Below are 24,862 nucleotides of genomic sequence, written 5' to 3'. Positions count from 1 at the left end.
TTGTAAGCTGTGTCTTTATTTCTGGTATAAACAAAAATTATTATTCAATTGGGAAATAAATTCTAGTTTTATTTCAAAATATCTCCATTTGGTTTTTTTTCTCTTTTTTTCTAATAGTTTGTAAGAAAAATTTTGTGAAGTTATATCTCAAAGAAAAGCTGAAAGGCAATATTGCAATTTGTCTCTCTGAAGACAGATTTTTAATGTTTAATGAGGCAGTTCCATAAAATATGCCTGTTGAGAATGCAAATTTTTACGTATGACTTCCCATAGTTGTCTGTACTATTAAATCTCACACGGATCAATATCGAACAAAAAACTTAAAAGCAATGATAAAGTAGTGAGGTTTAATAAACAGAGGGATTCTCTGCCTAACTAAAGCGATTCTTAGTACTGTCTCAAAATACTAACAAGTCAACAAAATGTGATTTAGTTTCACAAGACAGGAAGTTAAATAGGCACTTCCAATAAAAATCACATTTATGAACAACATTGTCTTCCAGGTCATCTGAAATTATGACTGCCTCACATTGGAATACTCTCAAAAGAAGTTCAGAAATGTCTACTCTGCCCATTAATTTCTTAAGCAGAGTTTATTGGGAGTACTCTTCTTATCAGAGAATCACAGAATGATTAGGGTTGGAAGGGGACATAGAGAGGTGATCTAGTCTCACCTCTAAACTACCACAGCATTAAAAATTTAACATGGATTGTTTCATTCATTTTGCAGCTGGCAACACATACGGTAGTCTTTTACTGATTGAAAAATATTCTTACTTTAATTTGCATAAAGATTACTTTCATAAACTTTAAAACAGACCACAGAGATCTCAATGTAACTGAGTTTTTCATTCTACAAAAGAAATAATTTCACATATAAATCTTGGTTCTTGAGCCAAATTTTAAGATAATGCCTGCCTTCAAGTTCCAATGAAGGCAAGGAATAGACATTTTCTTTCATCTCTCCCAGAATAGTACATAAAGCATAAATACTATGGGGGCTTTTTTGTGTCACAGTGAAAACTGTGATCTAATATTTGCCAAAAAAAAAAAAAAAAGAAAAACAAAATTTTCCTGTACTTACTTGTCAGTGACTTTTAAAAAAGAAAAGCCATAAAGACCCTACAGCTTTTACAACTAGACTCAGTTCGAGTTGTGGGGAAAATACCAGCTAGGATCTTGAGGAGAGATTTAAGAACCTGCTGCTGAAAATAAGCAAAATAATGGAGACCAAAAATAATGCCACTTAGAATGAGAACTATTGCAGAGCAACAAGAATTTTGAAAGAGTTTTAAATGATAAAGTAAAATTCAGAAGAAATATTCAGAGTGTGGCCTACTTAGAGATTCACAGAATAATATCAACAAGTTCAGTTATGTATAGACTCCACAGCTAAATGTCAAAAAACTGTGCTAATTATAGAACTAATAAAAGTGACAGAGGTATCTCCATCATTTGACACAAAGAATGCATCCTGTCAAAGTAGTAACAGAATTAGTCTTCCTGAAATTGCAGACAATAAAAAATGCTTTCAAAATGCAACAAATACAAACAAATCAACAGGAGAAAAAAAATTGAGATAATAAATTTGCAATGAAAATATAATATATACCTACAACAGATGATAGGATATGAAAATTAGGGTTTATTCACAGAACACAAAAGCTTTGTGGAATAGATATTGTAATGATTTTCCTCAAGTACAACCAGTAAAGTATTTGATTTATAAAACATAAGCATCATTTCTCTATTTTACCAGTAAAACTTCATTGGTTTACTATAATCCACTCTGTTTTACAACACAAAGTGCCATCCCAAATTATTCAAATCATTATGTGGAAAACAGTAGCGTGTATGATGCAGTTGAATAGTAATATCAGATTCTGATTAGTACAGAATTATGACTAACATTTATGTAAGAATGCTCAATATTGATAAGATGAAAAAAAATAGAGAACTTTCATTAATATAATATAAATAAAAATTATTGCATTAGCTACTTTTCATTTTGAAGCTAATACTGATCTCTTCCCACTATCTTTCCTCCTATGCAGAAAATAAAATGCCTCTTAAGATTAAAGAAATAATCAATTAAAGTGGTTTCCATTAAAGACAAAGAAAACCAAAGAAAGAGAAAGATGGAGTTATGCATTTTTGGAAATGGCAAAGGAAATGAATTACTCATTAAGACAGCCTGCGGTGTAATGGGAGATAATGGAGATAAAAGCTTAGAGGATACTGAAATTAACTGCTACTCTAACAGTAAAGCTTTGTGCTACAGTGAATTATCAAAGACAGTTGAAGAGGTTTTGTACAGAGCCACAATATTCTTACGGGAACCTCTACACACTCACTGCAGTAATTCACACAAACATGTAATGTTTGCATTGTTCTGGATTTATGATATTACTCACAGAAATACTGCACTTTTGTCCTTGTAAAAAAATTTTGTTGGCAATTCCTCTATTAGAAAAAGTTATAAATTAATTTCAACACCAGAGAAGTATTAAATAAAGAAAACTGAGAGTACAGTGCAGTACCTCAAAGAATAAGAATATCTGGACTATGTAATAGGGAAAACCAAAGATTGTACCTTTTGGAACTTCAGTTCACTTTATAAGAAACTTGATAAATATGTCTAAAATAATCTGGGAAACTACTGTTCCTTTGTGTTTAATTCTGTTAATTGTACAGACTGCTGATGTAGACATAAGAGAATGCCATAAAGTGTGGAGTTGAATGAGGATATATGAATACATTTTTTTCTAGAATGGAGACTACAATTTGCCAAAAAACGTATGTTAAAGCATTCAAGATTAAGAGTGAGTCTTCTCTTACAACCAGCATATGTGTGTGCATACTGTTTTCTTACTGTGAATGTCACAGGTAACATACGGGCTGTATCTCATCTCTTCTTAAATCCAATATATTTAACATATACTCAATGATGTGATGATAACTTTGACAAACAGTACGTGCCATTTGCACTTGTTAAAAGATTTTTGTATAGCACAGTTTGTTTTCCTTACCCATTTCAGACATCTCTGGCACAGTAACAATATATGGTCCATCTGTAAATTTTGGCGCATTGTCATTGATATCCTGCACTTTGATAATGAACTCAGATTCGGGCTCGAGTGGTTTGTTTGTCCGTCGATCAATAGCTTGGGCATGAAGCACATAGTGTGTCTTCTGCTCTCGATCTAGGCTTTTGGTTGAATGGATGTCTCCAGTTGTGTCATCAATAATAAATATAGTTCCCGCCCCTTCTCCAGTAAGAATGTATTTGACTGATCCATCACCTTTGTCGGAATTGGAATGCAGCTGTAGAATAAAAACACATAAAATAGTACAAAATTAATTTAAAATTTTCATTAAAGGTTATTGCACATAAGATATAAAAACTATGCTATTACTGTCACCACCCTTCTGTTTTGGTCTCATTGTTCCTAATTCTTGTCATCATTCCTCACATGCTCTTTCTGGCAACCCAGTCATTTTGTTCAGGGTAGTTTTTCACATAGCACAGCTAATTTCTTAAACTGGTATTTCTTGGGTTATGCATCTGTTCTAGAAAACTTCCCTAAGTCTAGAATAGTCTAGTAGCCATGATGGCTTTTGTTCTATTTGGCTTTGGTTTTAGTCCTTCTAGCAGTTATTTTACAACACTCATTTCTTGAAACCCCGTCCTAACCACTAAACTGGATGCATTCCCACTGAGGATTGTCCACTGCAACAATGGCAATTCAGTCCCACCTACATTTTCCTCTGTGGCCCCAACAACAATGTCATTTACTGTGAAAGGAAACTGCACTCTGTGCCAGTGGCAGAGGTCTGTCCAGAATTACTCTATCCCACAACAAAACATAGGCATTTCCTTTGGTTTTTGTTTGCTAATTTTTAGCTAAAAAGTTATCTATCTTGCTTGTATTTAAATTATTTATAGTCAAATGATGAAGTTTGAAAGAGACTTTCAGCATTTTCATTGTTCATAACACCTTGTACATTAAATATATTATACTCTTCCTTTAAAAGTTTTAATTTATTGGGGGAGTGGTGGGGAAGAAGAAAAACCCAGTAAGTAGATTGGTGTGCCAAAAGATAATATGAAATGGCTTCCTACTGCCTCACTGTTCCTAACCTGACTCTGAAGAACTATGCATTTAGAATAAAAATGAACATGTGTTCTTTGGTAAGAAAGAGTGATTTTTATATAAACTGGAAGTTCTGTGGATTTGCTCTTTTTCCTTTGAAACGACTTTGAGAACATAATGTATTTATTGAGGAGCACAATAAGAACAAAGTCATAATGCTGAAATGAACTGCCTCAGGTATTGTGTAGTTATACTGTGATGTGAAATCAGAAGGGAAGCTTTCTTATTTTAAGAAGATATTCATTTTTACCCTTATCCTATTGCTCTGAATATTTTTCAATATCTGCAGTGTGTCATTACTAAATTTTGATAAAAAATCTGAGCAAAGCAGAAAGAGAATGACAGATATTATTTTTAATTCATAGGATGCAAGGTCTAACTTTCCAGTTTTCATTCTCAGTTCAAAACCTACAGAGGGTTGTATCGAGGTAAAATAAGACCTGCATGGTAGAAAACTTTTTTTTTTTTTATTACTTAAAACATAAGATACAAAGGCGATGATATTTTCTCACACACTAGGTATGACTTTTTTTTTTTTCTGGGTCTTTGTCTTGCCTTTAAAACTATCTTCCTTGTTATTTGTAAAAGAAGTAAGCATATGGTGATTGATGAAATTTTTCATCTTTTCTACAAAATTAATGAAATGATGCTGTTGCACATAATTTCTATCTTTTAGGGTAGGGGGCTTGGAAGGGGGAAATTTAATAAATTGAAGTTTTGCAACTAATATAAATTTCAGCACAACTGCAGTCAATGCACATATCTGAGTCACATGAAGACCTTACTGAACTACTGAAACACAACTGGGTCACCACTGTGGATCCCCCCTTTTTCCCCCCTTAATCAAAGAAAGAAAGAAGTAGTAAAAGGGTCTGCAAGCCTTTATAGGGCAGCAGAAGTGTCTCACACATTTCATTTACAGTAGTCATTGGCAAAAGTAATCGCTTCCTATCCTTAGAATAACACTACACTCTATTAACAAAGGAATAATTCACTCTCTGTAAAACACCAAAAATCCAAACTTCCCACAAAGGCAAAGTGTTATTTGAAGTGATTTATTCATAATAACAAGAGTAGTGGGTATTCTGATATTCTAGCATAGATTTAATGATACTTTATTTTTTCAAATGCGATTAGAACTGTAGGATCCTTTTGGGATAAAATGAGTTCTCAGTGCTAGTGTTTGCAAATGCTAGCAGCAAAATGACAAATTTGATGAGTTCATTAGTTCAAGAGCTCAAAACTAAACCAAACTGAAAAAGACCAGAAGGCTTCCCATCCTACTTCTCTCCTTTTACCTCTACAGGTGTATATGTAAAAGCATATTTAGGTATACCAAATAACGATCCCAGCAAAAATCTCTGCATCTTAACTGAAATTATGAACATATGAACCAATTAAAAAATCTCTACGTAAGAAATACGCTGAATAATGAACTGCTGTAAAATATATCTCCAAAACACGAAGTATCAACCTAGACATGCCATTCCAATACCATACTGCAGAAAGGCACATTCACAAATTCATTGTGATGGCATGAAATGCAGGAACCATTTGGAAAATTAGTAACATTAGGTATTTTTTTATTGTAAAGAAATCACTCTTCGTACTTGTCTTCAGTGAAGAAAATACAGATTATTTTTGAGTCAGTGGATCTGTACCTCTAAAAGTAAGAAAAGTTTAAAAGCACAAAAGATACACAGCTGATTTCATGGGCAACAAATTATATGTGATTCCTGCTAAACACTGCGTTAGCCAATAAGCTTCAACTGAAAAATACAGGCAAGAATATCATCAGAGGAAAACTATTTGCATTTTAATGATCACTGAAAGCCTTCCATTTACAACTGGCTTTTTAAACTGCAGCTGTAATGCAACAACTGAAAAGAAGTAAAAGCTAAAATAAGTCCCCGCTTCCTTACTTCCAGATATGTCTTAGATTCTTTGAAATATAACACTTTGATTTATGGCTTTTAACTGCTAATGCTGAATTTTAAACTCACAGAGGAGGATTTTGAGTAGCAAAATGGAATTTTCTTTGTCAGTTGTTTATATTTTAGTTTTCTTGCAAAGTAAAGATTAAAGAACTGTTTGTCGTCTTTAATTCTTGTATCTTAGTACAAATTGGTCCAAGTAGAAAAATATCAAGACTTCTCTCAATGCTTATTTGCAATATGTGTTGTGCTGAGAGAGCCCCTGGGAATCCCTACTTAAGACAATCTTTACTAGCTTAACAAGAGATTTATGTCCCTGAGCATGGTGCACTTCTCTCTTCTCTCTGTTCTATGAAATCATCTCCACAACAAGAGATTTACTCCACAGAAGCATTTCCAATTAGAATAGATGTGACTCACCTCTTAGTTCACAAATACATGGCTTAGAGAAATGTATTTCTTCTGAGCTGCCTGTAATAGTTTCTAAAAGAGATTGAGGGAGCAAAATCCATTTAGAAAATAGTGGCCTTTCTCTCTGCTTGGGACTGCTATAGCTATTTCTCTTTCAGATTAATTTGGCACAGAAGAGAATGTCACTAAGCAATGTAAATGCAAGCCAATCCATGTTTTACTCAGACATAACTCATATGTCCTGGGGAAATTATCTCAATTCAGATCCCTAGAAAGGGCATGGCCCACTTGGGGGAGTCTCCAGTGTCCCAGTCCCAGGGAGGTTCCTCACTCTGCTGATCTCTGACAGCAACGTCTCCAATCCTCCAAACTGCAGTTAGCGCAGGCTTCTGAATTCCCTCTGGAAATGTGGACTCTATTCTAAGTGATGGGCTGGCTGCTGCAAATATTACTGCTGATTTGGTTACGCTTCCAACAAGAATATATCTGTTTAATATTCTGAATCTGCCCACAACCAGAAGCTACCAAAAGTATTCAATTTTCATATCCTTTGATCGTTATTACCGTCTTCATTTATCTGATTTTTTAGGGAAAGAAGAATATGAAAACAATATCGAATGGGCATGTCTGGAATTTCCCCTTTGTCTACCCGGTGGTCTACATTTCTTGACATATTTAATAACAAGTTGCATCCAGGAAGATTTATGATGGTTCCTCAATCTTTAACTAACCTATATCAGCAGTGTATGACTGATTTTGGAGAACAGCTATCAAGGTGTCCCTGTTTTGCTAAGACTTCAATGTTTTTCTTCCATCAGTCCATTTAAAAGCTCATTTTCTTTCAGATTTCCTGCAGAAATTGCAGAAGGGCTACATTAATCAAAGGCATGTTTTGCAGATACTTGCAAATATTTCAGTTAATGAGTTTTCTTTTCATTCTTATATTAATTTTTATACCCTGAATTTTTAAATCCTTTTTTGATGCACTAGCATATTAACTGCTGTAAAATAAATTCACAGATTTAAGGCTAATTGCCCACCTAGTACAGAGTTGTTACTGTTTGTAACTAAAAAATTATCAAATAGCTAAAGTCTAATCACAGCCACAAATATCAGGTGGCTGCTGCTTAGTTACTGGCCTTATTCACTACCAATCAGCTTCATACATCTGCATTGTTTTAGCTGATGCTTAGCCACTTCACACATCCAAACATTTAAACATACCTACTTGTCAAGAAACTGACCACAAATAGGCAGAAATTACTGGACAATAGGAAAGAGGCCCAGTGGGAAAAAAACCCCACACCAATAGGTACTACAAAACCAATCAAAAAATTGAGAAGAAAGCCAACATCCTAATTCTACTGGGAATGCAGAATGTTAACAACTCGCAGTGATCACCACGCTCCCCTGCACTTGCCTCAGGAAAACAAGTTGCAACCAGGAAACCATGCATGACCAGAAGAGAAAAAAGCCTGGCTAAGAGGGGCAATTGTAAAGTAGAAGAGTTGTCTATTAGTGATTTAACTGCGTGACTGCTTCCTCCTCCTTGCTTTAGTTGAAAAATCTGCATTCTCAGAGTGCTGTGTGGGTGGCATTTTAAATGGACTGCTTATGAATTTAGTATTTTTAATTGGACTACCAATAAATTCTTGAATCTGGATATATCTTCTTCTGAAGAAAAATATTATTAAGATACTGCCTAATATGAACTAAATTCAAATCCAAGGCTGATTTGAAAAAATCAAGATCATTAGTTTTCACTAAACTAATGAATTTAATCAGAGCAGAAGTGGTTATGTACATATACACTGAAAGTATTTTGAAATAACTGCAGATAATTAAAAAGTATTGTTGAAAACTAAAAAAAAATAACAAAATCATTTGTACAGGATTGCAAAAGCAAAACCTGAGTTATGGTAGTGACACTACCATTATGTCTTGAATAAATACTGTGTTCTGTTAAGAGAGCACCATATTCTTTCAAGGAAAGCAGCAGAATCTCTCCTTCTTAATTCTGTTGCCACTGTTAATATGTTTAACTTGACAAGAGGGACCCTGCACAACACTACTGTAGTAACGTCTACCAATCAGTGCCCAGCCCAGAGGAATGACAAAATTATGCCCATAAAAACATGAGCTATAAGCTTTAGCAAAACATAGAGGAATGTATTTTTGGTTTTGCTTTTGTTACACAGAACAGTTTATTGCCTCTCTAAAACATCAAAATGTAGAGAGATATATAAAGAATCAATGGCAGAGTACTAAAACACTGAGTAAAAAGTACTTTAATCTTCCCTCTAATAAGAACTGCAATCATATTGACTTCCTTCGTTGTTTATGTAGACAAAACATTTAATTTAAAAGAAATGTTACAGTAACTTACTAGTAGTAAAAACTGCATTTAAAGCTTTTCTTGATGGTGCACACTGTGAAAGCAGAGTCTAGCTGATACTACTGAAATGTTCATTGTGTCTATGCAGTAAAACCATCAGATTTGCTGCTGACTTGCTTCCCTTGGTCTGAGCTATAATATAGATTTTAATGAAAGACACCGCTCTGGGCAATGTCACACATTTTGATGGAATTTTCAGAGGGATTCATTAGCCCAGGAGATAACCATACTATCCATGGCAGTGTCCACAAATTGACAAGAAGTTATTCCACGCTCTTGTCAAAGAGAGGAAGAAAATAGAAAACCGCAATTTCCCCCATCTGCTGAATGAGTTTTCTGAGATAGAAGAAAAATAATTGGATTGCAATCATCCAGGAAAAACACAACTGAAACAGTATTAACTTCACAATATAACACTATAGCACACAAACATCTGTTCTTGCAAGTGGCTTCTCTGAAGTCTGCTCCTTTGCTGCAGCCATTAGGACGACTGTAATGGCAGAAGCATGCAGGTGCATAAGAAATCTCATCTGAAACAACATCAGGCATACTAAAGCAGCCACAAGCAGTCAACATTAGCTTCTATTTTCTCTCTATACAAAAGGACTCCGGGGAATGAAAAAGGAAAAACAAAAGAAAAAAAGTAATTCTAAAGCAACACAATAAATTTTTATATACAAAACTGTCATTTTGTTTTCAAAGAACACTATATATTTTTAAGAAAAATAGAATTCCAAATTGTTCTTTCAGTGTACTATGTTTCCATACTACATGTCTTCCATATGGAAGAAAACTAATTACACTCTAGTAAAGTTTTCATCTTAACTCTCTTCACAGCAGTAAGCTTTCATTTCAGACATCTTTTACTTGAGCAAAAGCTATGATAGACATGGAAACTATTATTTATTTTTTTCCCCAGCAAGTAGTATTTACATAGTATATGGATTTTAGAGGTTTTTAAGAGTTTCACAAATTTGAACAGAAAGAAATTACTACGAAATAAGAAAAAAGATCATATTTGGTCTACAGTTTTCAGCACCTCTTCACAATTACTGTCACTAAATATCACTTTACAATGAATAATCTGTAATAATGGTGATAACTTAGATTCCTAGATCCATTCATGAGGACTATAAATTTGACAGTTTGAATTCGAGTGCCTTGATGGTGCATTGCTACTCAAATAAGCCCTGACCACACATCATCACCATTTTAAGAAGAATGTTTTGTTTCTGATCGTGTTAATAAATCACAGTAAGGGGGCAGTATAAAGTGCTTCTAAAAATCTCGCCATGTCTAAAAATGGGCACAAGCAGGAATGGGAAAATAAAAGCTTTTCAGTTCATGGAACTACTCTTGGGCAGGGGTGCTTCAAACCTCTCACTTAGACCACCAAACCTCTGTTTTGTCTGTAAATGCCTCGGCATTCAGCTACACAGTCACAGATGCATTACACCTCAAACTTGCCAAAAGCAGTCCTAGGTACCAACAACATAACTTGCATTACCTGCCCTAGTAAGCCTGCTTTCATATGAAAGGATGTTTGCTTAAGACATTGAAAAGGTCAAGGTCAGAAAAACAGTAAGTGCATCTGTTCTCTGAAAAGACCCAAGAGATTCAAGAGTTCTGGGCTCAGAAACTCACTGATGCAGTGCGAAGCTATTCTTCACTGAAAAACATTGCACATTAGTGACAATGATGGAGTAAAAGTATATGTAAAAACAGTGGGTTTCCACACAGTTTCTGCAGACTTTCTACAGGTGCTTTTGACCTTCATTTCTGGTGCTTGTTTGGTCAAGCTACTCTTGTCGCTTTTTTTTTTTTTTTTTTTAATGCATACAAAGAGAAAATCAACTCTTCTTTTTCTTTCCATTTCCAGTAGAGAAGGCAAAAAGGGAAAACATCACTTGTAATATGGTCTTCCAAAAAGAAAAGATGTATATGTTTTACTGAACAGGAATACCAACCTAAGGATTATGTAGGATTTTTCAATATGTGAAAAAGCTCTTAGTTCTCTAAAAGCCCAATCAGTGAATTTTGTACTATGTGATCTCCACACATAGAGCTTCTCTTGATATTGAGAGTGAAAGAAAAAGCTCACTACAGCACACAGCTGTAAGTGTAATAGTACTCAAGCTCTTTTTGAAAGTACCATTTATTTGTTTGCTTGTTTGTTTGACAGTGCTACAGCTAATACTGTTTACTCTAAGAAAGATCTGAGGACAGCATGTTAGTTTTTAAGCTCTGAGAAAACAAATTACTTCTTTTTACTTTGCTCTTCCTAAGAAATATTGTGAAGATAAATAATTAGTGTGTGGCTTTCTGATGTAGTATTTGTGAGCCATGTAAAATCAGCTAGAAAAAAATTTTTGCCAGGGACCCGATTACTTACTCAATTACAGAGTTTGATTAGGAAAAAAAAGATGTGGAAAAGATCAAGGAGAGATAATTAATTTACCAGCTTTGTTTTATCCCAGCCTTCCAAAAAACTTTCACACATTTCTGAGTTTGATGTCTTTGAAGCTAATTTGCTGAGAAATTTTTAAGACTGTGCAAAGAAAACAGGTTAGCTACTGTCCAATGGCTTCTATTTCAGGTGAAAAAGTTGTTTCATTCTGAAGAAACTGAAAAGAATGCACTACCATGTGTCATCAAGGACTACATATATCATTGTTTAAAAAGGATATAATCTCCATAGTTTTGTGAACTCCCTATCAAAGACTATTATTGCATTGTCCAGGTAAAATAAATGTATGTTTTCATTATTTAGATGATTTTTTACTTTTTGCACTTTATTTATTAGTATTTATTTCTATATACTTTGGAAATATTAGGAAGTAGTATCATAACACTGAATATCAGAATATTAATTTATTGGGGTACTCTTTCACTGCTAATGCAGTATTAAACCCTTAAAATCATTGTTCTAGTTTTGGATCGTGATTTCATCTCTTTCATGTGGTCTACATATTTTTTCTTGTTGGGTGAAATTTATATTTGTAAAAAATCTGCTTACATATGGAGTTTCCATTACAACTCTCACAACTGAACACCCTATCCCTGCATCTCTCTTAGAACAGAGTATATATTTTTTTTTCTCATAACAGACACTTTCCTTCTTCCTCTAATGTAGAATTCTTCCTGTTTGTTAGAAACAAAAAGTACTACCTGACACAGTAAAAAACCTCCTCAAGATCATGTTGAGGAAATGTTTCCACAATTTGTTCCTCAAAATCCACAGATAATGAAAAATGCCAGCTCTGCTATTTTGAACATCTTTGTTGTGTAAGTCAGAAGGTTCATGTTCAGAGCAGAACCTTATCACCAGCCCTCTTCACAGCTGTGTCATCTAATGACTGCAATAACAAAGTGACAGTGATCCCGACTGTTACAAAGATGACTATACTTTCATAAGTAGGAATAAAAAAATAGAAACATACCAATGACAGTGAATGGGAATGTAAACAACCTTCCTTAACTTTATCATGCTTTTTTATGGGCTATTACAAAAACTTTTTGGATCCCATATGAATGTAAACTGAGGAAATTGAAGAATCTTTTCTGTGTATTTCCCTACTTCACACAAGCATTCCCAAGAATAAATACATTTTATGAGCTCAAGGTTTTTTAATCAGATAATTCTTATGCTTTAGCAATTTGTTCAAAGTGGTACTGTGCTACTGCTTTTGTCTTTCTAGATTTACCATGAACCACTGCAGTCCATAAAAAACCGAACGGCCACTAATGCAAGACTTTGATTTTCACACATAAGAAACCCCTCACTTTTTCACATTTACTTCAGTATAACAAATAAAGTGAAAGTTCACACAAACAAAACACAAGTTCTGAAAATGTTTGTATAGCAGTTTTACATCACAATTATTAACTGATTGGTGTTTTGAAATAGCACTCATATAGAGGCCTGGTGTAATGTATAATGTTTTGCTGCATTTTTGCACCTGCCAATATACTTGCAAGTGCTGCATGGTATTTTTTTCAGCACAGTATGGACGTTTTCCATGTCTTCATGGACAACTGACATTCTTCATTGTGACTGTCTAACACAGTCTAACAATGAGAATAAGAAAATATGCTAGACTTTTGAAATACCAGCCAAAGAGACCAAGTCATCCAAATTTCCAGAAACTCACAGCTAAATTTGAAATATACTTAATTGTTCCTATGTTTAATCCATAAAATATATGTTTCTAAAAGCAACTGTAGTATATTTTTCTACAATGAGATGTACAAGAAGTATCTGCAAACGACTTTGTGATGCAAAATCGTGTAACATTTGGTATTCTAGTATTGCTCTAGTAAAAGCAATAACATTTACATTAAAATTCTCCCAAGTGCAAAAAAACATGGAAAGTGTGCAGAAGAATTTATCTTACATAGATTTAGTTAAATGGATATTATATAATGAAATAATACCTTCTTCTCCAAGTTCTCCTTTTCCCACTGAAAAATATTTATGTTATTTGCTGTCCATTGTAATGTCACATATGTATCAATGCTCAAACTTGATTTCATTTTTCTGTAGGACAGATACATAGGACCATGGAATTATCTTGAATTTAACACAAGAAAAATCTAGTTGAGAACTACTTTCTTCCAGTTACACTTTGACAGTGTTTAACAGAAAGCATTTCTACAAAGCAAGTCCAGGGCTCATTGATTTGGTAAAATGAACAGTAATATAATCTTCATGTTACTTTTGACACAAAAATCTATGATTCTGATTAAGAAAGAACTATGTTATGTTCACTATCATCTAATTCCAACAGGTAGCACCAATATTCTCTTTCTGTACATGCAAAGAATCCCAGACATTAGGTTTCCTTCATTGCTATTGCTTACTAAAGTAAGGGATGAAAAAAAAAATCTTCTAAAATTGTATCTTTCTCCAGGACCAGTATTCAAACTGTATTAAAAGCCAGAAGCATACTATTCACACTTGGAGGCAGTATATTCCTTTCCTTAGTGTTTCTTATGGGTATGCTGAGACATCATATAGATGGAATTTATCATTTCAAATGATTTTTCTTTTCAGAGATGCTCTGACATCTCCCTTCTCAAAAAATGCTCAGGCAAAATAGGATTACAATCCCTAAAGCTATTGGTTGCCAAGAAAGAGGTAGATACAAATGATTCTTTGAAAGAATATGTATGAAATGACAGGGAAGTAATATAAAAATACTCATTCTGGGAGGCCAATTAAATGACCATTAATGGATGCATTGGTACACATTCTTGCTAGCAGTATAAGACAGTGTCAATACAGAGCACATATAGTTGTCTTTGGATGTAAAGTTTATCCATTAACACATTTTCCATAACAGACTGTTTTCTTTACATTTATGCACCTCAGGAGGAAGTGTCCATATGTCCCAGCAGAATGTCCATGGGTATGATTCTGATCTCCCAGTGTCTTTTTTCCTAACCTAATACTGTGAAGTCTAAAAATATTTATTCTTTTTCAGGAAAAAAATGAAAATAATAAAAGCATATTGCTTGATATTTCAAACACCCACTGAATACAAGTTTCCACTTAGTCATCCTAAAGTGAGTAAATATTACTCATATTGCAAAAAACCTATTTATTCCATATAAGGAATCATCTAGCAGGTTGCTATGTTCAGTGGTGCTATATAGCCCTAACACAAGAGTTCAGGGAAACAAAGATGACTACTGGTTAGGCAGCAAAATAAAAATCTTATTTTGAGAACAGGTTGACTTTTTTATTCCCCTCTCAAAAGATAATTTTAAAATCACATAATCAACTGGAAATATGTTCCTTCTGACCCCAACAATCATGTGCTCTTAGAACTAAAGAAAACCCAGACAAATGTTGGAAATGTAGTAAATATCACATTTCTCTGAAAGAATGCTCATGAAAATTCTGGGTAAAACCAGGAGTGCTCCCTGCTTCCCATCTCTTTTGTTAGTATATATAAAATTTTTGTGCAGACACAAATTCACATCTTGGAGAATTTTGCAAGTACACAAGAGGAGCAAGCTACAGATTAAGTCATCAACATCACAACACTGCTGACGGTAGCAGTAAAATAAGAAAGATTGTATCAAAACAGTTCTGTAAATTGCCAATGAGGTATATGTTGTCTTTCCTAAGAATAAATTCCTTACTTAGTCTAACTAGTGGAGAAAAAAAAATCTACATTCTAAAGAACAGACACTTACCATTTCCTTTAGAGATCAGTAACACTAGCACTTGAAGAAGTTTTACTTTAGAGCAACTTTTTTATCTACCTGGCTCACAACTAATTCCAAAAGAAATCACACTAAAAATATTGCAAATGTCTTCTATGATTTGTCATAATGGGTAGGAGATTGGCTTCAAAACTACATTTTCTTTCATTATTTAACGCCTGACTTTTTGTACAACACATAAAATCAGAAAAAAAAAAGGAAAATTATTGTATTTTAAATATGTTTATTTTTATATAATAATCAAATGGTTGCACTTTAAAAAAAAATTGTACTAAGAACTTTTCTGTGCAAATATCCTGTGGTCTGAATTACAAAGGTCCTTCTGACTTACATACAGGACAAGAGTTGTGTTTATACCCAGGTTTACATTCAAATTGCATAAAAATAAACAAAAGGGGAGAATGCATCCTATTCTGAAGATGAGGCCTATTGAACCAATCGATGATGTTCCTTCAGCTTCCAACAACTGCAGATATCACATAGTCAAAATACTACCTAGGCAATATGTAGTACAAGTCTCCAAAGTTTTAATTCACACCAGGTCATGAATGACATGGTAAGATGGTTCTCAAAATATTAAATGACTATTATTTTATTAATTGCTGATTTTATTAATTGCTTGCTCAGGCTCATCTGTCTGTATAAGTAAGGTCAGGGCAGGAGCACTGAGCCCTCAGGCAAGCTGCAGAGTACTCAGCTGTACAGGAGATCAAAGGAAGAAGCTTTCTGAAGACTTCCGATTTTTTTTTTTTTTTAATTTCATAAACTGGAGGTGGATTGCTGTATTGAACCTTTACTCCAAAGAGGGAAATCCCACTCCTCAGGCAGTCTTACATCCGTCTATCTTTCAATAAGCGCCATCATGCTTCTTCACTTTCCCTCTTTATGCTCTGTTCTTGTACGCATCTCAGCCTGTAACACTCCTGTCCGCAAGCTCCAGATGCACTGCAGCTCCTACAATCCCACCTGCAGCAACATTCACACTGATAAACTGTCATGGCAAGGACATATGAAAATTTAAACATAAGATTTTGGCATTTAAATTTTTTGTTGAAGGATATGGAGAATTTCGGAAGTATGACTGGGTGCAAAACTCTGCAGTGAATAGAGAGTTGTAGAAACATGCATATTTTCTAGTAGAAATAAGTCCAAAACTAAAGCTGCTTGTTTTAGAATTAGGGTAACCAATGTGGAATTTTCATTAAAGTAAGTAATTCAAAGTTTAGGAGCTCTCTGTCTCAGCACCATCTGTGTTTCAGCCTTTCCTAAATATATCCAAAGGCTCCATCGGCAGGCAAAAAATGTATTTTTGGTTTAAAAACATAGCTTTCCCCTTGCCATCAAAGTATCCACATTTAGTTCTGTGAAGACAGGTGTACACATATTTACATATACAGCATACACACTATCTCAGCAAAGTTGAGAAAGAAAGCTTGGAAATACAAATATTTCTCACATTTCATGTTTTCTTTGGAAGGGGGTATTAAGACATTTTCCACAATTCTACATAAATTTCTAATATAAAGAAGAAAGCTTTCAGCAGTCATCTTAAAGCACATGATATGGCTGTGATAACAGCTTTGCAGAAAGATACCAAGAACACATTCAGTAAAGCATGAGATTGCCTGCCATTCATTTCCTCACTTGAAGTGCTGCTTTCAGTATCATGCTGTTATTCAAATTAGCATGTGAGGGGAATAGTTGCTTGCGAAATTCTGAAAATGCTCAAGGACAAGTGAAGCCTTCTGAAAGCATAATTTAATTAATTATAAAAATCCAGAAAGTGTTTTCAGAGCTTGGGATTTCAAGCTTCACACTTGGGATTAGCACCCCTAGTTTCTGATCAATTCCATTTATAGCTTACAGCAGTAATGTTGTTGCTTGACCTCTACTTACTTTTCCTTCTTACACTGCATGCACCTCATGCTTTGTTTTGTGAGTGTTTAAATTTTTTTCCTTCTCATGTAAATAATTATTTTTCAAACCTCCATTTGATCTTAAAACTTGTTCCAGGGAAAATTGAAGGCCTGCGAAATAGGAACAAAATACTACCTGATATTAAATCATCAAATTTCTTTCTAGTGAATATATATCAATTTTCCCCACTTACTCCTGACCAGCAGCAAGCACAGTTTACTGTACACGGATGCATCTAGCAAAAGATTTTTTTCAGGTGGACTTCAATGTCAATTCCACTATGCATTTAGTAAGCAATTCAAGATTTCTTTCAGACTAGTCTGGTCATGAAAAATACCAATGCTGGACAATCTTCTACAATATTAATAATAACAATGACAATAAAAATATTATTATTTATGGTGGAGGAACAAATTTTTTCACAGCTCTGCTCCCCTTACTCATGCAAAAGGAGGAGGGAGGTGATATTTCAAAACCTTAGCTGGTGAAGTATCTGGACTAGATTATCAAAATAACTTTTTTTCAGACACTCTTACATAGGATTTCTCCAAGGACCATTGCATGGAAGAGGTAACTCTCTGTGCAAAAATGCATTGCCTCAGGGGCTCCAAAAAAAAAAAAATCAAGTGGGCACTTGAATGTCCAGTATGAATGATACCACACCAGGGAATCTTGGGACATTTTCTGATGTCCTAATATTAGCTATACACTAAAAAATCATGCTAAGATAGATAAAAGTTTCAATCTGATTAGTTCGGGATATGATTTCATTTTAGTTTGCGATAGTTCTACTTAATCCCCTCAAACATCCCCAACTTGATAATGCAGTTTCAGTACTTAATATACAAGTAACTCTGGCTTATGAAAAATTGCCTTAGACAAAATAAACAAAAAAACAAACCAAAAAAAAAAAAAGCCCACACAACCAAAAACCAAAAAACAACAACAAAAAAAAACCAACCAAAAAACAACAGAACACCCCCAAAAGAAGCAAAAAACCACTGAACGATAATCCCAAAACTGAACAAAAACACTAGCAGAACTCTGCACGCCCCAAAAAATCCCCACAAACACATACACAAAAATGAAAACATTCAAGGAAATGAATGAACAAATAAATAAAGAAATTAATAAGATGATGCAAAAGAACACTGATTAAATAAGACAGAATAGAGAAAACCGTTAGAAAAGGTTTAGTCATAGCTGGTCCCATAGTAGGATATCGTTATGGGATGAATGATGTTTTGATGTTTCTTCCTGACCTAAAATTCACTGGCTTTCTAATTTTTAGAAAGCATTTTGACTATTGAATGTATAAATCATCTCCTTTCAATCTGTTATCCCTCCTTGATTAGGGAAAGGTAAAGGTTCAATTCTATGAATAAATGGTACTCTAACTTCTAAAGGTAACATTTATAAAGCATAGAAAAGGGTCTATTTTTTTCAGGGAATCATTATTTCATTACACATCAGCTACACTCAATTTATCTTGCAGACAGGAGTGCTGAAATAATACCACAACACTTTTTCTTCAATCAAATAAAATCTGCAAAAAATCACAGGCATAGGAACAAGGCAGGTTGTTTCTAGTTCAAATTTCTAAGGAGGTGTAAGGCTTGAAAAATAACAGATTTATTATTTTTTTTTATATTTCTTAAAATAGCTACTTATATTTATGTTTAGGGTCAGTCCCATCTGAATAAGGGGTTTAAATAAAAAATAATGTGTGATCATACCACTAATATTAGCATTAGAGAATTTATCACATGTTAATTATTTGACTTTCTTAATCATATATATGCATACACATAACAAGGCAATATTCTGCTGCACTCTGCAAACAAAACATAAGGTCGTTAGAAGAAATCCATCACTTCTGCAAAAGACAACAGAAGTTTTTACTGAGGTGACAGTTATAGAAGAACTTTTAAATAAAATAGCACATTTTGAACTCATAGAATTACATATTTATTTGCTATATGTATCATTTCATCTCCTGCCCATCATTTCAACAAAGTGGTGAGGCTTCCCGAAATGCTTGGTGATCCTCCCTTTCAGGGCAGCTTCATATTTTCTCACTTTTAAGCAAAAACAGAAAAAGTTTCTCTCCCCTTTACAGCTACAAAGCAGAATAGAAAGAAAACAATCTAAAGCTCTTGGATATTTATACACTGCTGGGTACTCTAAACCTAGTATTTTAATTTTTTACCTTTTTGTAAAAAGGCAATGTTAAAATTGTGGAAGATAATGTCAGTCAGTAGAACTACTCAACTAATAGATACTATTGAAAATGTAACAGTACAGACTCTTACTTTATTAAAAATCCTTTCCATTGTTCTGACAATGCAAAGATCTCAGAGAGGTAAGACTGTAATTTAAATTAAGATCATTCATTACAGTCCATAACTGCAGTGGGTAACCTAAGGGTAAACAAATAGTGAAGCCAGAACTGATTCTGAAGGCTTACTGTCCTTTCACAGTCCTCACCCTTCTAGTTCTGGCTGTTATTTCCATCTTGTCAAGTTCTTTTGCACATAATTGTTCCTTGTTCTTTCTACCTGTCTTGTGTAATGACTCGGTAGTGATCAATGTGGTGTTGTTCTGGCTGCCCTGAGCTATGAGAGAACGCACTTCTGCAGCGCTCCTCATGGCAGTCTGAGAACTAAGAGTCTGCTGAGGGACTTAGCAGTACCCTTTAGCAGTTTTCTCTGCTGTTTCACTTCCTGACTCCATTGCTGCCTCCCTCCACTGCCACCCTGTACTCAGAATACCATATAAATCCTCAAGGCAAAGGAAAAGGGAAAAAATTAATGGCCAGTTTAACATGATTAGCATTTGTGAAAACAAAAGGGGAAATAATAATAAGTAAGCATCCAAAATTTAAAGATATGAATCCACAAAATAAAGTAGCTCCACAGATAATATTCAGATCCAATGTAAAAATGTCATGTCAGAATCTGACTAAAAATATTTTTGACTCCTTTGATAGAATGAGAAAAAAAAAAAGAGAGAGCAGTGACACTTATACAGAATGTTAAACTGGCCTTCTTCTTATACATTTCTGTTTAAGCAGGAAAACAAAAACTCTCTTCCTAAAATACACATTTAATTTTCCAGTCATATAGTTAAATTCAGAGTTGAACTGGGGCTTACTTCTCTTCCCTCACATAGAGGTTCATAAATATGTACGAACAAATGTCTTTAGTTCTCAATTTCCCTGCTTGTCAGGAAACCAAGTTCATTATTAAAGGCCATAAATAAAGACATTTGCAACTCTCCTAATCAACAAACATGGTGGTTAATTAATTAATCGAGTTCTATTTGCTGTACGTCTCACATGCACAACTAATCCAGCCACACAGCTTCTCAGTGTGTCCTCTGCTGGGCATCCCACCTCTGCAGAATGGGTGAGAATTGTTCCTCTACACTCTTTGAAACTCCCACTGTATTCAGATATATACAGATTCTTTTATCCATTAGCTCATCCAGATCCTGCTACTGCCACATAACAAAGACCTATCAAACAAAAGCCAATTCCATATTTAGCTTCTGACTGTCAGCTGAATGTTAACAAAAAACATAAAGCATTTCTTCAAGGCTTAGGAAATTTTCTGAAGTTAATCAGGGTTCTGTGAAATTCTCAGAAAGTAGAATAACTGATTATGATGAAGCCCAAAACTTCAATATTTTAATTTCATTTTTTCAGAACTCTAATATCTCAGATTTGCAATTCTTTTGTTTTTACTTGAAAAGGAACAAGGAAAAAAATAATCTTAGCGATCTGCAGATATGGAAACTGAAGGAATTACAAGAAATTGTTCTCCATAGATGTTAAATACAAGCCATCCATTTTATTCTCATAGGTAAGCACTTCAATCTGTTTCAAAATTCAGACATCTAATATTGATAGCTGTGCTGGTTTTACCTTGAAAGCACCTGAGCGGAAGGGATACTAGGAAGTTTTTCTCCATAGGAACTTCCTTTGTGAATTGATGGGACCAATTGGAGGCTGGTGTAGTTGTTGACAGCCTGAGAAACCTAATTGGAAAAGTCGGTTCGCTCCGTGAATCACATTTGAAGCAAGTAAACCCCGGGAAAGCTCTCTTGCATTTCCAGTCTCTCAGAAGGTAACACCGACCTGGCCCGGGCCAGGCAGGGCTGGGCTCTGGAGGCTGCTGGGCCCCGTTTCCAACCAGGAGCCCCGATAGCCAAAAGAAGCCGAGCCCATTGCTGGGATCCTGGCCCTTTTCCCGGTGTGTCCGTGTCTCGGGGGGCCCTGCCCTGCCCTGCCCCGGCTCGGAGCAGCCCTGGGGTGGCCGAGCCCGCCCGGCCGCCCTCACGGGCTGGGGGGAGGCAGCCGGGCCCGGTTCGGGAGAGCCCCCAGGGCTTTGTGTGCTGGGCAGGGCAGAGGGAGAACCCCCGGGCTGGGGCTGGAGCTGGGGGCGGGCAGCGCCGGGGGAAAGCCATGGACACACGGCCTTGGCACCCATTTCTCCTCTGCGTGGACTCTGCGGTTCTCGTCCTGCCCCTCCGGCGTGGCCTGGGCACCCTGAGATCCTGACACAGCTCCGGCATGGCCTGGCACAGCCCCTGCAACTTCTGGGTGAGATTTTAACTTTTTTACCAATGCTCAGATAAGACTTACGGACTTTCCATCCTTCCTTGGGTGAGAAGGAGAAGAACAGAAAGGATACACCAAAGTCAATGAAGTAAAAGCTAAGTTTCTAGATGGAAGGAGAATGAGGAGACACCATGAAGGTTGGCTGAAATATCTTTTTGTAAGTTACAGGGGTGGACTGTACTACACTAAAAAATTCCTTTAAACCATGGAAAAAGACATGGCGGGTGGTGTAAGGTGTTTTGGAAGATCCTTTGCCCCGAGGGAAAAAGGGGGATCTCTGTTCCTGGAAATAAAGTATGAACAGAGAGAAGAGAGCTGAAGAAAATTTTTGCCTTTGAGTAGCTCATCCTTAAAAGTAACACCCCATGACTTTTTAACATGGCCCGCAACTCTGGAAGAACTGTGAGGGTAGGAGGAGTTTCATGATGGCAGATCCCGGGCAGCTGTTATTCATGAGAAAAGTGGAGTCAGGAAAGAACTGGTTATTTCCTCTCTTGAAAAAGATCCTTATAGCTAAACAAGAAGAGACTCCTCTCCCTAAAGTGAACTGAAAAAGATTATTTAAGTAAGGAATTGACGGAGGTGTCTCTGTATGAAGATATGAAAAAGAGGAAGAAAGAAGAAAGTGGTCTAAAGATCTGCTCTGAATTTATTATTGTTTTTCTTTGTGTTATTAATAAAGTTTTTCTTTATCCCCTGTTAAGTTTTAAGACTGCTTTGCTTTTACTCCTAATTCTATTTCACAACAAAAGGTAAATATATTAAAATTGGCAAACGCAAACTGTAACATTTTTGGTGCGTCGGCTGGGAAACAAAAAAAAAAAAACTAACACAATAGCTAATATAAAGCCTAAAAAAATCTATGTTTTTGCAAAAGGGACGGAACTTATAACACTGACCCAAAGCAGGAGGCTTTCAAGAAAATGATGGCATGTCTTAACCAGAGCAGTTCACTGTAATTTCATGCCTGAAATCTGTCTGAACTGAGATTACTCTCTGCAGACCCTGAATAGTGTCAACTTTCTACAAGTGTTTTTAAGTTATTACTTTGTCTTGCTCCTTTAAGCTCTGTCCTGTATTTCCAATGCATTTTTTATCCACATGTGATATTATTCAACGACTAACAGAAGAGAAACCAAATTCCACATGTCACCTTATAACCCCATATGCCTCCTTAAAACATCTTACTATACAAAGCTAAGTCATGTTTTCCACCCTGGAAAAGCTTTACACACTAAATTCGTTGCTGGTTTCTGTCAAAAAGTCATCAGAGGATGAATGAAAAAAACACCAACTAGGACACAGATTTCATTATACAATTACAATGTATACAATTGCCTACAAATGTGTCAAAATCATCAAATCTGATTTAGAGAAAAAAAATCCAGTGATTTGCCATTTACATCAGATGAGAAGCTGGTCTGTGAAATTCAGATAATTGTCACATTAGTATAGTTTGCTAAAGTTTTCTCAGAAATCCAGTGTAACCACATAAACGTATATAATATGTTAATGTTACATTAGATGTTATTAATTATCACAGGAGATGCTACACCTACTCTCTAGAAAGCTGGAGATCTCCAATACTTCAGTGCTTATGTTCTCTGGACAAGACAATAGAGATACAGATTTCTCTCTGCACAAAATCTGCACAAAGAAGAAGAAAACAAGCAAATGGGAGGTGCAGAGCTTCCTTTTATACTGCATGACTACCTGTTGATTATGGGCTTCAGTGGAGTGATGAACACTTCAGGGTAAAACTTGCTTGTTAAAGTTCCTTGTTTTGTATTCTTGGTTTATGCCTTCAGACATATTTGAATAGACACTGGTGGCAAGTCTGTATATGTCTGATGTGAAATGGATTTGTCTGTTGTGGTGACAAAATCCAGGAAAACTGACAGCCACTCCATGTTACACATTTTTAATATTTTTTTCTTTTAATTAATATATATTAGAATGAGGAGAAGGGGTTTCTTGATATATAGTGTACTAATCTTAAAATTAAAATTCAGAGAAATACTGTGAGAGTGAATTAATTGATATCTCCCAAGAATCTTTGGATGCAAGACTGTAGGCAATACAAACCAAAATCATTCACATTTTTCCTATCTTGCTCCCCGTTAGCAGTACATGTAGCTGTAACATATTAATGTAAATTGATATGAAACATAATCTTCCTATTTAGTATTTTCTAGAATGAAAAAAGATTTGAAAAAACGTGCATTGAATGGCTTTCATTCAACTTTTAGTGCCCACATACATAATGCTCACATATTTATATAATCTTTATAAAGTGCCAGTGGAGCTGAGGTAATGTGAAGATTGAATCCTCTTAGCCTCCAAATGATCCGCAAGAAGGTAGAGCAAGGTGATCTTTTAGAGTTACAGGAGGAACAACACAAAGAAAGATACGAAGAATGAAATGCAGCCACAGATCACTGAAAAGTGAAAACTGCAATGTGAGGAATTTCAGTAACTGAATGGAATTCAGCTGAATGATGAATACTAGGAGAAAGCATTTCTGCAGATTATGAACAGATTTTTAAAAGTTTTCCTCCACTTAATAGTACAGATGATGGGACATGTATGCAGGTGTTAGAAAATACAGTAACTGGTAACAATTCAACAGAGCACAATACCATGAGAAATTAGGAACATTTCCAAGAAGTTTATTCAAGGTAAACCAGAAGGGCTGACAAACTGGAACACTCTCCCACACAGAGAAGATACCTTTTCTGCACTTGGCATTCAAAAGACTGAAACACTTCAGATTTTTTTTTTTTTTAATAAGAGTATTATCTTATTACAGCTTCAAATTGCAGGTTGTTTTTTGTTGTTTTTGTTGTTGTGGCTTTTTTGTTTGTTTGTTTTGTTTTGTTGTTGTTCTTTGTGTGTGTTTCTTTTCTGGGGGCAGGGGGGAGGAGGTGAGGAGGATGGGAAGTGTACTTGTTATAGATATTGGAAATGGGTCTTCCAATTTTCAAAAAACTTTAAGTTAACTTACTATTCAGTATCTACTGGGCGAGAAGGGAAACTTTTACATTCCTTCTGGGATGTCTGTGTGGCTTGATATCAGTATCAGATTTCTACCTAGGGCTTTCTAAATCATGGTTTGTTACAAAGGGCTGACATAGAAAAATATTTCTACTTAAGAGTATGTCTTTTTTGTAAAAGAATCAGAAATATTACTCTAACTATA

General features: G+C 35.2%; 1 protein-coding gene across 4 annotated transcripts in view; it reads right to left on the bottom strand.

Annotated features, from left to right (window-relative positions):
* The window catches only part of CDH18 (cadherin 18), a 156,218-nt gene that overhangs the window by 117,056 nt on the left and 14,300 nt on the right, over positions 1–24,862 (bottom strand). For all 4 annotated transcript variants that reach the window (XM_062499513.1, XM_062499428.1, XM_062499608.1 and 1 more), the window contains exon 2: positions 3,030–3,324. In XM_062499513.1, the coding sequence (XP_062355497.1) occupies positions 3,030–3,324 (295 nt within the window). The remainder of the gene's footprint in view (positions 1–3,029; positions 3,325–24,862) is intronic.

This window comes from Cinclus cinclus, chromosome 1, assembly GCF_963662255.1.
Source record: "Cinclus cinclus chromosome 1, bCinCin1.1, whole genome shotgun sequence".
Taxonomy (NCBI): Eukaryota; Metazoa; Chordata; class Aves; order Passeriformes; family Cinclidae; genus Cinclus; species Cinclus cinclus.
This window is presented reverse-complemented; position numbering and strand designations above follow the sequence as displayed.